The sequence below is a fragment of the Brassica oleracea genome, chromosome C4 (assembly GCF_000695525.1).
Source record: "Brassica oleracea var. oleracea cultivar TO1000 chromosome C4, BOL, whole genome shotgun sequence".
NCBI lineage: Eukaryota > Viridiplantae > Streptophyta > Magnoliopsida > Brassicales > Brassicaceae > Brassica > Brassica oleracea.
Window position 1 is genome coordinate 49,438,171 of NC_027751.1, and position 15,711 is coordinate 49,453,881.

General features: G+C 37.3%; 1 protein-coding gene across 1 annotated transcript; it reads right to left on the bottom strand.

Moving 5' to 3' along the window:
* Positions 1-651: 651 nt before the first annotated feature.
* LOC106342101 (protein SHOOT GRAVITROPISM 6) lies at positions 652-13,946 on the bottom strand. The gene is made up of 51 exons (XM_013780931.1): positions 13,822-13,946; positions 13,577-13,667; positions 13,447-13,501; positions 13,229-13,360; positions 12,853-12,924; positions 12,277-12,367; positions 12,069-12,164; positions 11,646-11,724; positions 11,496-11,559; positions 11,057-11,160; positions 10,729-10,834; positions 10,481-10,570; positions 10,269-10,346; positions 10,011-10,078; positions 9,824-9,923; positions 9,632-9,739; positions 9,365-9,454; positions 9,217-9,282; positions 9,029-9,124; positions 8,866-8,940; positions 8,603-8,662; positions 8,327-8,416; positions 8,071-8,192; positions 7,439-7,568; positions 7,281-7,360; positions 7,054-7,189; positions 6,831-6,912; positions 6,537-6,682; positions 6,362-6,442; positions 6,154-6,254; positions 5,560-5,798; positions 5,369-5,478; positions 5,140-5,265; positions 4,971-5,045; positions 4,756-4,889; positions 4,600-4,672; positions 4,340-4,471; positions 3,652-3,845; positions 3,452-3,574; positions 3,320-3,380; positions 3,147-3,242; positions 2,724-2,824; positions 2,547-2,652; positions 2,346-2,459; positions 2,185-2,259; positions 1,954-2,052; positions 1,771-1,842; positions 1,604-1,689; positions 1,440-1,530; positions 1,242-1,349; positions 652-1,170 (listed from the first exon to the last, which is right to left on the bottom strand). The coding sequence occupies exons 1-51, from the start codon at positions 13,859-13,861 to the stop codon at positions 991-993; spliced, it is 5,124 nt and encodes a 1,707-aa protein (XP_013636385.1). The 5' UTR covers positions 13,862-13,946; the 3' UTR covers positions 652-990.
* Positions 13,947-15,711: the final 1,765 nt, after the last annotated feature.

Genomic DNA, 15,711 nt, shown 5'->3' on the forward strand with positions numbered 1-15,711 from the left:
ACTTCAAGCTCTTTACCTGCTCTTCTTCTCTCTTTTGCATCATCACTTTCTCTAAACCCATTAATTCTTCCACTGTCTTCTTCACTCCTTCCTTATACAGCAACACTCCTAATCATTTGAGGAGACAATCCTTTGACGAGAAGTCCCGTGTCTTTGATTCTTTCTGCAAATCTGCTCTCCAACATCCACTCAACCAACTCTTTGTTTTTCTCCCGACCTCTTATGACCCAAATGAAAGGTCATCTAGGCCCAGGACAAGCTCCTTGAGCTGAGTCAAAGGAAGATTACAGATATGCTTCCAAGGCAAACATATATTACAGAGCCGGGTTCCTTAGAATCAAGTCATTTAAGGCACTCATCTTTATCAGTGACTGATTTGTTTCCCCTCTCAGCTTGGTCTGCTCCCACCTTATTCCACAAGGAAACTGGTCCAATGGCCAATGCTTTACTGGACCTTGTTTCCTTAAAGTCTTTGACATAAGCAGGCTCGAGCTCTTGATATGTGTTGACTATCACACTATAGAATGGCTTATCAGCATCTGTTATATCCTCTACCAACTCACTCCACTCTTCAGAATTACTATAAAGGCACATAACAATAATAAATCTACCCCAAGAAAAAAAAATTAATTTTGTTTGAGACTTTGAAGATCAATTAAACTCCCAACTTCGAATTAAAAAAAAAACAATACAATGACACTTTCACGACAGCTATATCTACCAGAAGCCTCAAAAATCACAATCAACAAAAGTGGAACCGAGATCCAGAACCTACAACACTTCGTGTGAATGTTTCTTTCATTGAGTTCGGTAATGGAGATGACCACACTAGTCACTTTTTTTACAAGGAAACATAAAACACTTTACAACGAACACACTACGACACACACACCTGGACGGGTTTCACGTTGCACACTGTACCAATTGATATATATATCGCAAACCCCCAGATTTTGGCAGTAACCGGTTGATTCTCACACACCACAGATGTTATTTCTTAGCAGACTCGGGATCATTGGATTTTCTACCTGAGTCGGTCCGATCAAGTCGAGCTCCTCTCCACAATGTTGACTTGGCTGATCTTAGCAGCAACCCAAAGGCTGATGAGCATGCCGCTCTCACTACTGAATCTTGTGACCGGGTCATCTTGTTAACCAGCGTTTCAAACACCTGAACAACAGACGGGGTTGAGTAACTTTGAATACTTAACGAGCATGTCATCTGTAGTTTCTCTAATATACCTGTGGATAGTAGTGAGAGAATATATGCTGATCCTCTGAGAGTGATAACATGGTGGTGGAGAAGTGTATTGCGTTTGCTTGAATTACTGGCCACGGTGCATCAAAAGCCTGCACCAGGTCGGTTGTTACTTTAGCTTTTTATATGTAGTTTATATATGAAGCAGCTATGATGATTAGTTCTTTGAGAAAAAACCGAACCTGGATGGTTGAGGCCATGTAAGTATCAACTCTTTCCGACTCTTGAACCAAGTGCCTAGAGAGTTCCCTCACGAAGTTTTCATAATCATTTCTGAAAATACAAACAATTTTAGAAAAAAAGTGGTCATTGAGCACAAAATAGATTTGGTACTCGTAGTTCATACCTATGGTCAGAACCAAAAGCACGTGAATCATACAGTGTCGAATGATTTTGTAAGTCCATGAGTGGAGCAAACTTCTTGAGGGTTACCTATTCAAACAATTAACATATATGTAAATTCAAAGTTACTTCAAAACAAGCAAAGGAGAAATAGGCAATGAAGAAATTTACCCGACAAGCCTGCCGTATGCTAGGATCGTCATCGTGGAGGTGTACTACCAAGCGGGGGAGGGTGGAATGAATCTGATATTAAACATATCCATCCAATGAGGTTTATATTAAAGCTGAAATAACTTCTTTCATCTTCATTCATATCACTGAAAAGGAAAGGAAACGAAAAGGATAAGGTGTCACCTGCTCAACAAATCCCTCCCGTTGCCCTCCAGTAGCATATTTACTTAATGCTCCAAAAGCTGCAAATGCGTTGGCTCTCATCTTCGGGTCCATGCTAATCTGTTACAAATCAGAATGTCAAGGTTAGTGGCAACGCACTACCATCAGAAACAATGTACCTAGCAACAGATAAAAACCTTTCAGATAATTTAAGGTTTTGTTTTATCTCGTATTTGTTTCAGATAAACTTACCTGAAGGTTACGAAGCCGAACAGATAAATTCAACAAGATAGGTTCAACAGCATCATTAGATGCTGACTCTGTGACCTAAACAAAAGAAAACAAGCGCATAAGAGTTCAAGCAAATAGCGAATCGATCTGACATACAGAGTTCAGAAATATTGAGTCGTTACCATCAATAAGCATGACACAGCAGTTAGTTGGACTGATTCATCCAAATCATCGAGCAACGCTAATATTACACCAATAACTTGAGTTGTGTAGTGGTTCATACAAGCAGATGGCATCTGGCAAAACCCCAAAGCAACTAAGTTATGCATTTCCCGAATAATAAACTTTGCTTCGAAAGTAGCAGAAACCGAATAAACTCTTACCTGCACTAATCCTCTCAGACAAAGGCGCCTTACAGTCGGAGAATCATCTGACACATGTCGGCAGAGTGCTTCGACCATCTCCTCCATTACAGAACTAAAATCACCACTGCAACTCGGATATATTAGCACTGGAAACTTATAAAAAATGAAGTTGTAAGGACGCCGAAAATATTATACCTGTAGCGTATGAACTCTGACAATGCAGCGGCAGCAGCTTCCCTTTGGAATCTTTGTGGACGGTTTAGTGCTTTCGTTAGAATTATGCAAATATGTTGAACCTGTAACACCAGTACAGAAACACTTTTCTTCATCACTGGATTTCTTTTATGCTACTCTACTTAAAAAGGTTTCAGCAACAATATGTTCAGACTTCAGATGCGTAAGCCACCAAGTCAGTCAGGCTGTGTTTAAGAACAGTTTAAACTTCCCTAATCTCATTCTTTTCAGACAGAAAAAGTCTCTCATGTGAACTTTACTATAATGCACACATATCTCCACATCCATGGTCAAGAGAATATCAATGTTGCCACAATTGACTCAACTAATGAACCAATGATCAATTAGTGAAACACAACAGTTAGGGTACAAATAACTAGGTACCTCCTTTGGTCTCTTAATTGAAATGCATCCAGCAATATCGCCAATAAGATCAACCCACTTTTCTTTTTCTCTTTGCTCCCCATTACGAGCCAAAATCTAAGCAAAGACAGGTATCAGGTCATCATACTAGAAATTACCAGAATCAATTTAATGTAAAAAGTAAAAAAAAATACCTTGCCCATCTCTAAATCACCAACACACTCACAGAAAGCTTGGAAGGAAGTCAGAAGTACCCTGCCAAGAAGGAAAAACATTACAAAGGCTTCACTACCAATTGTTACATCTATTGAAAGTAGGGGAGTTACCTTAATGGATCTTGCTGGCCAGTGCTTGCAAGTCCATGACAGCTTCCCAGTTGAAGAGTAAGTGCTCCAACGACAGAAGAGTAGCTTTTCTCAACAGCTTTCTTTCCAGTTTTTCCGCCACCTCTGGTTAATTTAGTATATCAGACACCAAAAATGCATCACGTACACACAAGTAAAATTGATGGTTTTATGAAACGTACCTAAAAAAAGCAGTGAGAGCAAAAATGGCAGCTTGAAGTAACTCATCTTCTACATGTGTTTCAGAAGAAGAGCTTGTATTATCTCCCTTGTGTGAATCCTTATGTGAATCACCTTTAACTAAAGAACTACGATTGAGAACAGATATCAAGTGTTCCATGAAAGAAACTGAAAGCTCCGTATGTTGAGAAAAGGCCTGCATCAAAATTTGTTTGACAATGAGATGCCTCGTCAAATTATTGATACTGCCCCAATGATAAAAAAAAAAAAAAAAAAAAAAAAAACTGAGAGAAGGAAAGAGCATCGTATCAGCCAAAATTATTTCATAAGAAAACCTAAACCTGAAAATTTTATAACCCCCAATAAAAGGGTCAGATGATTTCTTCTTTTTGACTGAGAAATTATTATGCTGCCTGAGCATTACTAGTCAGGATGAAATTGCGCCAAACAGCAGATTCTTACAAATGAACCCACCCTGCAGGCACGATCACACTTCTAAGAAGATGTGCCATGTGTAAAATGTTATTCATTTCCCTTACATGTTGTACACTAGAAGTACAAACTTCAAGTCAGTCGATTATGCCCAAAATTTTGTAAGATGATATAACCATGAAAGAAAATAAGATAAAATAATGTCATGTATGAGAATCGTCTCATGCTATATCATAGTTCAGAGAGAATGCTACTTACATAAAATGCATCTTGCATTGGCCAGCCACCACGCATCCTAGTTATGTCCTTTGTCACGATGTCCTTTCCAGCAGTAGCCAACACTTCACTAAACACTATCGATGATTGTGTGTTCTCGGCCAGTGCAGAAATCTTCATGAGATTAAGGTAAGCAGTGTTACACCAGGAGAGTATGAGATAAACGCTAGTGAGTTATATATTACAGCAGTGTCAAATTTATGTGCAAATCGAATATGCTAACAAAATTGAGTGAAGGATACCGCTCCAATAGCTTCAACACGTAAACTCTTCTCAGTTATATGAACTGCTGCCGAGAGCAAGGACTGAGTCGTCCTACCAGAAGAGATTTAAGGTCATCAAATAATAATGTAAATAAAGGGACTATTGCCCGTCTATGACAATAAACTTTGTGGCACCTTGAAATATCATTGTCATTAAGCTGACTCCCTCTTCTTGAAACAAACTCAGTAACCGCTTGAATGGCTCCCTCCGCAGATTGCCTGATTTTGTCACAGATAGCCGGAGTGCAACTGTGCAAGGCTGATACGAGCTACATGACATAGCACAACATAGTGAGACCTCAGCCATTAAATGACACCAGAATTTATACAAAATAAGGAAGAAAACAAACCTCATCCACCGTTAAAAGAGCACAAATGGATGAGACGATTCTGTTAAAAACTTCCGATGGATCAATAGAGGCATCCTGAAAGTTGGTTCAAGGAAATCTGACGCCCTGAGTATGAAGCATAACAAAAAAGTTGGAGAAAAACTCTCGAGCCTAACCACGAAGTTCTTACGCTTTTCAAAATGGCAATGACATCCTCAAGGGAAGACAAGGCTTTATAAGATTCTTCAGAATCCAACCCACTTGAGAGTGCTGCTTTTGGAAGGGAAAGGGAAATGCTGAAGAACTGGTCAAGAATCTAACAAAAATAATAGCATGAGAAACCATTAGAAATTATCATAATCGTACTCCTATGAACTGACCCCCATTATTTTTGATACAGTTGATCAGGATAAGTATACCTGTGCAGAAATTTTCCGAACTTCAGAATTTGTGTCAGCACAGCGTGGCAGATAGGTTATGACTCTATCTCCCAAACACAATACCTCGCGGTCAGGAAATAAAAATACCGCTGTTGTTCAAACAAAAGAGAATTAATTAGATGGTGTGTGGAATAGATAGAAAAAAAAAGGTTTTAAGTATATCTTCTTACATGGTAGATTTGAAAAATTCCCCTGCATACTACGGTCTACATACTTTCTGTGTGGGCAATCCCCAGAACAACCAAGAGCACAGTAGCCAGCAACGCAAAGCTTACGAAACTTTAGAAGCATTTCATGAACTGCCATACAACCTCTTTTTCTTTGATAGTCAACGGCTGAAGAAACATATTGATCAAGCTGTCTAAGCAGATGCAGAAGCTGCTCAGCTCGACTTCTGCCATCCTCTCCACTAGTTCATGCACATATACCATTGAATTAGCTAAAAAGTACTTTCAAATATGCACTTGATGTAGGACTCAATATTTGATTTTACTGCAAACTCACTACCCTAATCATTGAGTCAATCTAACAGAGGTGTCATGTAACTTTTATGCATGGTAATAAAAAGTTAAAACAGGTCAAATGAATTGATAAGAAAATGTCAATTAGAAATTATGTAGCTAGTAACGGAAAGTACTATAATTACAAAGTGAAAGAAGATAGGCCACGGGAAATAATTCATCAATGGAAATGATAAACAGATCAAAAAGCGACCTCCAACAAACTTGACCAAAGATTCAGAAAATCTAGAGCCTCATAAATACCTTGTAAGGAGGATGGCACACAAAAGAGACACAAGATTGTCTATAAGAGGACCTATGACATCTGATGGATCATTAGGCAAAGCAAAGAACCCCAACGTAGCCTGTCCAAGAAAACGAGCATAAAAATTAAAGAGAGAATTAAATAGATAACAAATGACATTTATCTCATTATTTTTCTTTTAGACGGTTCAAACCAGACAAAATTCACCTTCATGACTCGATTTCGAGTTTCAACAGTCAGCTTCGGTTCGACAGAGACCAGAGTTGTGCAGGCATTTAGAGCAAGTGCCTGAACAATATTTTAGTCAGAAAGAGAAATGGTATATGCTTGTTTGGAAGAAAAGCCACATGGTACAGATTCTTGCCGTAAGATTATATCATACCTGAGTGTGCAAAAGTTCAAGACTAGATTCTGCAAAACCTTCATTTTCATCTCGCCCCATCAAAGTCAATACATAATCAAGCATCATATCTCTTCTTTTCAATGGAAATGTAGCACCACTTTCCGAAGCATTTATGACAGCACGACCTTCACACAAAGACACAAGAGATCAGAGTCCTACCATTATATCCAAAGCACGTGAGGCGCTCTAACTTAATAGGAAAATCAAAGAGAGAAAATCAATCCGTCATCTCAAAAATGACTCATCATCTGTATTTTCTAACGCCGTACTAACCTAACAAATCAATAGCAGTTATAACAGCTTGTTTTGCGGTTTGCTGTCGCACATGAAGAAGCCGTGAAAGCATATTCGTGCCCTGCAGTACACAAAAATGACATACGATTATGAAACTTAAACATAAGTTCTGAACATATTGTGACAGACGAAGCAGGACAGTAAGTGGAAGATTATACCATAAATAGAAATGCAAAATTCTAGTGAAAGTTGAAAGACATACGACAAGTGCATCTATTCTGGCCTCAATAACCGATGAGGGAGCATATTTCGCAGCATATCCATACATCAAAGCCAAAGCAGCATGTATATCATCACTGTCTTCTGTTTTATAGCTCTCAGAGAAGAGAGATAAGATCCTAAAATTGACAGAGGAACATTAAGTCAGTTATATGTCCTTACTTTCACAAACCTGTGCCGATGATTTCATTAAGTTATGCAAGAATATACCTTTGAAAAATACTCTGCCCAACATTATCCAAAATGACTTTGAGCTTTTCCAGTACAGTGTCCAAATGAGAAGCAGCGACCTACGCAATCAAGTAGCATCTTAACGTAGGCTGAAAATCAAGATCTGAGAGAAAAAAAGACAAGTACATTCAAATTACCAGCCCCATGGCCTTCGCTAAACCAAGTCTATTTGCAGGTATAGAAATGTCAGCCTGTTCGTACATCCAGTCAATCTTGTCACGAACATATGCTCTATCATTAACTTTCTGGAGAAGTACTCCCATACACCTAAAATCAAAGCACAAGGGGTTTACAACACAGTTCTGCGGTCAATTATCAATATAGATACCAGATGTCTCTATAAACTGGAGTATATGTGCAGATGTCTAGAGACTTTAAAACATATTAGCTCTCTATCAGGATCTGATATATAAGCACTAACAACAAAAGGATAACAAGCTTGTTCAGCCAAATGGTGGTACACAAAAAGCGTATAGATTCAAAGACAAATAAAATAGTCATCGCCATGTCTCTTCCGTTTTAAAGTTTGACGATACGGTAATGGGAATCAGAAGATCACTAGATAAAAACCCCAGGAAGCAAATGTCTATAAAAAAGAACATTTTTTTCATTTTTGACGATTAACTATGCGACACTGATGGCCGAAGAAATCAACAGCCCCAGCCAAACATTTATGCTCAACAACAAACATCAAAATGGTCAACAACGAGTAGAGATGCTTCAACTTCAACCAGAGATCAGAACATAATGAAAAAGCAATAACTTTTACCGGTGTAGAAGTGCTGCATGGTCATCACCCGGAGTATAAAGATTGTATTGTTTTGCAAAAGCATTTCCAAGAGATATAACCCAGTCAGCATCGTGAGTGACATCCAGTGATTCTGCTAAAAACTGATGTATAATAGAACAACGATCAGAAGTAATGCATGCAACAAGCATAAGTGGTCAAATTAATGTATCAAATTTCCTTATGGTTAAGCTTTAAAGGAACTTAGCCCAGACGGATGCCAGTTAAATAAGCTTACATTGATTATCATGTCATCCCAGTTTTCCTGGTAAGATGGATCAAGCTTCAGATCTTCCGTGTCAAAGACATACGCCTTCATTTTTGGAATCTAAAGCTTACCAAATGTGAGAAATAAATAGGGTCATATCCACAGGAATTATGATGCAAGAAAACAAATACTATACATCTACGGTGTAATCTGAGCATATATCCCTCTCTCGTAGCTCACTGACTGGAAACCCCATAATACAAGAAAACTAGAGTATCTTGAGTAAAGTAACAAACAGCATTATACCTCGTCTTGCCAAAACATGCTTATGTTCTTTGGAAAAAGAGGGGACAAATAGTTAAGGACCTGAAGGAAGTAACAACAGAGTATTCAGATAAAGACAGAACTTCAAAGATGCAAAACTCTGGTTTGATAAGGCGAAGCATATATGAGCTATTTAAAACAGTAGGCGCTATAACGATCAAGTATTAACACAGTATGAGCTATTTTGTGGGATCATGGGACGTAGAACGTGAGTCTATAGCAGGATTTTTTGAAGTTATACTTACCGTCAAAATTTGGGTTGCTAACTGCTCTTTTGCCAGAGGGTTGTGTAAAAGAACCACCAAACGGGTAAATAACTCCTGCATTTATATTATATGTGCATAAGCGTTTACAGTTTTGAGATCTTACCATACACATCAAAACTTTAGACTATAATAACAAATTCACCTCGGGGCTTGGAATATCAGCACGAGCTTTACACTCAATCAACATGGGGGTGGTTGAAGATCTACGACGACACAATTCAGATATGCATCTACAGACCTATCAAATAATATCAATGATACTCAGGTCTACTCGCTGATTAAAAAAAAAGAAGATAAAAGTAAAAGTATGCAGCAAAAGAAAAATCTTACTGTTGCAACAGCGCCAGTGTAAACCTTAGGGACAATCATTTTCAGTAGGAAAGGCCAAAGAATGTACTGCAATTTCAAATCCCTTTTAGCATTAGAATCTGAATTATTTTAGTAAATTGCATCATTCTTTTTTTTGAAAAAGCAGCACCTCCATCTCTGGGATTGTAACGGTCAAGAGCAGAAGACCTTTTCCACAAACTGCTCTTAGCTGTGTTGGACTAATTGGCTCCCCTTTTGCCTAAGAGAAATATTTATAGCTCACGTAAATTTCTAGGTAAAAAAAGTAGTAAGTAGTAACAGAGACAAAACTTCAAACTTGTTCAAGTTATGTATTCAATACAGCCCTAGCATATATACAGTGGTAAGATGATTATATAATACACAATATGGAGTAAGATAATAATCATGGGGTTACCTTCAGATTATCAATCTCTCCTATTGCAGAATGGCGTACAAGGTATTCAACAAATAATTCCCCAGATGGACCGACCAGATAGCAATGTGAAGCCATGACCACGATCAACTGTATCAAAGCAGAAGACAAGAGGTCATGCTAAAGCATGCATATGTTAGAATTAAAATACAACATTATATGCCAGCTCAGTACCTCTGAAAGAGCTTTTCGAACAGCTAAACTTTGCTCATCTAACAAAGACCTTGCAGCCTCAATCAAAAGAGGCCGTTTTGAGTGCCAAGCTTCAAGTAACCTCCGAACAAAATGCAACATCATTGAGATGGGAAATAAACTCTAAATGAATACGTATGTTATACTGACTAAGGATAAAGAAATACACCTCGGAAGCAGATGTTTCAAGACACAGAGGGCACCAAAAGTCAAATGGTCTTCTTTCAACTTGCATTTCTGGTGAATAGTATACAAGGACGACATGGATTTCAAATTTCACTTCGACATAAACGAGCAGTATAAAATATCAAATAGAAGCAATTCAAGGAATACTTGAGTCTAATACGAGTGCCAGTTATTTCCACTGTTCCCAATGCATATATAAAGAATATCTAGAGCATATCCATCAAACAAAGTATGTCCGTACATTAAGAAGAAATGTAAACAAATCCTCGGGGTAAACCAAGCCAACAGTCAGAAAACACCGCTGCACTTCATTGTATGCCTGCAACACAAAGATAAATAATAGGCAAATGATTTATACACAACACTTCCAAAATAAAGGCTACAAAAATGAAAGAGGCCTGAAACAATGTACATTGCGTTAACAACATAGAATGGAAGCGATCAGTGACTTACCTTTCGTCCCACTGAACTACCTGAGTGCCTTTTGTTTTCACTATTCATACTGATCACAGGAAGAAGTGTTGACAGAACAATTGTAAGGTCCTGAAAGGAAGCAAAACTTAGCTGAAACACAACATAACAATTGTTTCCTATCCTTCTTATTCCAAGCATAAACCATCATATCTATAAAACGATTTTCAGATGATTGTAGACAATGAGGCCCTTTAGCAGACTAAAAAAGAAGATCGAAACACCATTACCTCAAACTCAAGCAGTGGAGGACCAGACTCAGAAAGTAATGAGGCATTTAATAGGTTGTAAAGACTACATGTCGCCAAAAGAGCATCGTCATGATCTTTCTTATACCTAAAGGTTGAAATGAAAGGAATGAATAATCGCTACATTTAGAAGAAAACAAAGAGACAAGTCTACACAAAAAAAAAATCATCCTACGCCTTGGTATATATATCTTTCTAACTTAAGATTAGTGGGGTAATATATGAAGCCGACAGTGAATTTACTATGCTCTGGGCCTTTGAGAATTGAGGGTTGAGATAGAAAGAAAAATAGAATAAAAACCCAACTTACAATTCAAGTATTGCTGGAATAAGCCTTGGTAATGCTGACTTCAGTTGTGTCCGCGTGATAAGACCGACCATCTGACCCAGAGCCTCTACAGTAGATACTCGTACCTTATTCAACAGAAGATAAACAACAAAAAGCACATTTTAAAATCAAGATTCCGTAGAACATTTGAATAACCGACTAGCAAAATCATGTAGAGATCTCGCTGTATTGGTAATATACCGGGGGGGGAACCAGAGATAAAATTTTCCTTTCTCTATGATCTTATAAATAATTTTTATACTATATTCTTCAAACTTATATATAAAATCACGGTCAGTGAAACAATTATGAACCATATGCTTACCCTGGTAATCTCTTGAATAATACATTTTAAACAGAAGACGCAATAATATGAAAACCAAAGTGGAGACTAATATGCTAAAAGAGATCAAAGACTCACCTTATGATCTCGGGAAGTTGTCCAAACTCTCAACAACAGCTCAAAAACTGAATTTAGAAAAGACCTGCATCAGATAAAGCCCTTGATTTGAGTGCACTAAACAAAAAAAAGTTCAGCAGAAATAAAACAGAACAAAGAATGTGGTCTCACATGACATCGCTGTCAAGAGGAGAATCTGAGGTAAGATCGGTGATGTATAGCCACACTGCCTGAGACCAGCACTTAAATGCTATACATAAATCAATGATTCACATATGAGACAATCAGCAAAAAGATGGTAACAGAGACAAGCTGGATTATTTAAAATTGTTATTAGTGAACATGCAAATTGCATGATATATATTTGACATTTGTCATCTCCTCCACCATTTCGAGAGTTCGAAGATGTACAGATCAACAAGTTATATCCTCCTTTCTGTTACTATGAATTGAATTTCCATTTTGGTTCAGTAAATGAAAAAAATTCTGACATGATGACCCTTCTATTATAGGATAAAAGGAGGAACATTGGCGATTTCTATAAAATAATTTCACAACCTAATAAAAAAAGAGACATCAAAAGATTCACTGTACCATTTGCAAATATTGGTCGGTGTACATCTCGAACATTCCCAAGAATAGGCAACACCCTTGAAAGTACATCTTTAAGGCGTGGAGTGAACTGCAAAGCTTCAAATAAAAATATGAAAGAACTTCAAAATATCAGAGAACTGCAAGTTCCGTTAACCTTAAAATGTCAGAAACAAAAGAAAAGGAAAGCAGATGAGAGTTAGAAACTAACCATCAGAAGAGGCAAAATCAGCAAGAATTTGAACCATAGCAGGCGAAGCTGAAGCCGGACCAGACAGATGAAGAAATATTTCTTCCATCATCTGTCATGTCAATTAAGATAATGTCAAAATTATACTAAACAAATTGACTTGTATTCAACAAAAATAGACTTGCTGAAAAAAAAATCAAGGCCATCGTCTAGCGGAATAGGCTGCCATCTACATCATAAATGACAGTAGAGAGAAAATGGACCAGCTTTATTCATGAAACTATCTAAAATGGCTCAACTTAGAAGTTAACATGACGACAGTTGAAAGTCTCTGCTATGCAATCTATCAAAGTTAACCGATCATTCTCTAAAGTTAGTTCACATGTATGCGGAATCCAAGAAGTAAATCCAGATAGTAATGCATCTCATCACCAATCATGTTGTACAGTAACCCTCTTACGGCAACGTTTTGTCTATACTATGTAGTAAAGGCATCAACTTAGGTATGTTGAGTCACACAGTAAACAAACAGTGGGTTTCTTAATGTCCAAAAAATCCCCACCTGAATTAGCAAAGAGGGAGAAATAGAAGACTTACAAGATCAGGAAAATGTGTTCCAATTGAGACAAGGAGCCCTGACGCTTGCCTTTGCCAATCAGCATTCAGTTCCTACAGTATAATGAATCAATAAAAGATACTAAAATGTTAAGGAAACATATACAATGCGAGGAAACCTGAAAATATTGTGTTACATATGTTTGATGAGAATGTCTCCATCATCTAAACCTGAAATCTCTAAGGCAGATTTCTAGGTAACCTCTCCTATAAGAGTGAGCGACATATGATTCATCTTCTCTCCAACGTAGAAGAAAAATTGCACAAACCTTCTAAGCTCTAAACGAAGTATATATCAAGCAATACGAAGTATAAAGGAAATATTTAGCAATGGTTCAGATTTTCACAACACACACACCTTAGAAGATATAATCTCAGCTGTAGCAATCTTAGCAAGCTTCCCCATGAAAGCTTCATCACTCTCCCCTGTCTCCAACGCACCAACACTGAATGCCATCACTTGAAAAACCCCAGCCATGTTACCAAACCGCTGCAACAACACACCAGATTCACGCAAACCAGTCAAATCAATACTAAAATACAGACGAAAATAAAACAAGAAAACAAAAACGTTACCCTTCTTCCTCCACGTGACACAGCATAGCAACAATCTAGCACCAGAAGCGGATTCCTATAAAGCAGATACTGATTATATGAGTGACTTGCGTATGAAGTAAAAGAGATACCAAAAAAAATGGGTACATACAGTGAAGCAATGTCTCTCAATGAAGCCATAGAAGCTTCTCTAACCACAGAGGAATCATCAGCTAGAGAAGACACCAGAAGCTGAACAGCCTCTGCCATATAAACACCAAAAAAAAAAGTACAAAATCAAAACTTGATCAGGTCAATACAATCACTGCCACAACAGATTTTGACCCAATTTCACAATTTGAAATTTTCAGATAAAACAATAATCCGATCAATTGAAGATTCTGGAAAATTGTTTACCTGGCGCGGGGATTGAGCTCCCCAGACTTGAAGAAGCCATTCGAAATCGAAGTTTGTGATCGAGATCAGGATCGCTCTCCGGCGGAGAAGCTCGGTGGTTGGTTTATTAATTGCGTCGCCTCTTCCCGGAGGACTTGAAAGTTAAAAAGAAAAATGTTTGGGGAAGAAAACAAATATATGAAAACGATGGACCCATGCCCGACAACCCGGGACGGGTACTGTGTCGGGTATTAAGCCCGTTGCTTTTGGATCATCCCTTTGTTGGATAGTTATTATTGAGCCCAATAATTAAGCGGTGGTTAGGGGATGGGAAGTAAACCGAACCAAATTTCTTCAATTTAAACCCAAACCAAGTCTTATTATATATAAATCATAACGCTTCAAATCATGATTAAATTTTTGACATATAAAAGATCTAACACAAGAAAAATAATAATAACTAATATTTTGTGTCTATTTAAAAAATCAAATATATTTAAATTTTATAAATTAAGTTCAACTGAAATTTTCAACATCAAAATTTCAAGTTATATATATACATGTAATAAAAAAAAATTCACTTATTTAATCAGTTACACTTCGGCGGTAACTACATATATAATATGTGAATATATGTTTAATTGGTTCCTTACAAGATAAAAAATATAAGCAACAAGAAGAAAAAGAGAGAAAAACTATCATAGCCAATAATAAGTAGCTTTATATTTTTTACAAGTTAAATAAATAAAATTTATTTAATACATAAATAAGTAGTATCAACACTTATGTGTTTAGCACCAATAAAAATAATTCAACTAAAATCTTATCAATATGTCTAAATTTTACACAAAGTAGATCTTAGCATTAGTTTGTATAAAAGCTTTTTTTGATCTGAATAAATTTAACATTCTTTCAAAAAAAATGTCTAGAGTGTTTTAAGAAAGAAAAAAATGTCTAGAGTGTAAGTTGATAAACATCGTTTCATGTGTTGTTTTTTTTTTTTGATTTTTTTTTTGATAATCCAGGGATTCCCCGTTTCGCGGATCATTCCCCTGGGCCCGGTCAGGCAGCGGTCCACTTCACCCGGGAGGGCTTTATCTAGGCTGGATCGAATCCAGTACCGCTTTGGTGTCCAGAAGAGGCAGGGTAATTTCCGCATGGGGAGGGAATCGAACCCGGATGGTGGTTGCCACCACAGGCCCGTCCTGCCACTTGGACTACCTCGTCCGGACTTTCATGTGTTGTTATCAACGTATTTTTCAAAGTTGATGTAGAATAGACATATTGTAAACTCATCTAGTGAATTGTATATTTTGGAGATTTTATCTTTTAAACTTTGAACTATCTCATCATAAATCAAACAGCGGTTGATGATAGGGATGTTAAAAAAGGGAGCAAGTTGTTAATGTTTCAGAAAAAATTGTTCATGCTAGAAGAGTAGGAGATATATGGTATGGTATCCAGTTTATCTAAATCTTCTTGTTTTATTTCTTCTGTCTTTTTCTATTCTGATTCAATACTATGTCTTCTGCTTTATCTTCAATTTCTATCTATTCATCTGCTTCTTCTTGTTATATTTCCACTTCGTCTACTTCTACTTGTCTTACTTTCATTTCATCTTCAACAAGGTCTGTGGGATCATTAGGATCTTCTTTAAATCCTTTAAGATCATGGATACTTTATTTAAAAAGCGAACACTGGACAGTATAAAATTAGGAATTTATGATACATGCAACAAGAATATAAGAGAAAAATCAAGAATTTGATTTACCAATATTCAGCTAAGCTAAGTGGTCCGGACGAGGTAGTCCAAGTGGCAGGACGGACATGTGGTGGCAACCACCATCCGGGTTCGATTTCCTCCCCATGCGGAAACTACCCTGCCTCTTCTGGACACCAAAGCGGTACTGG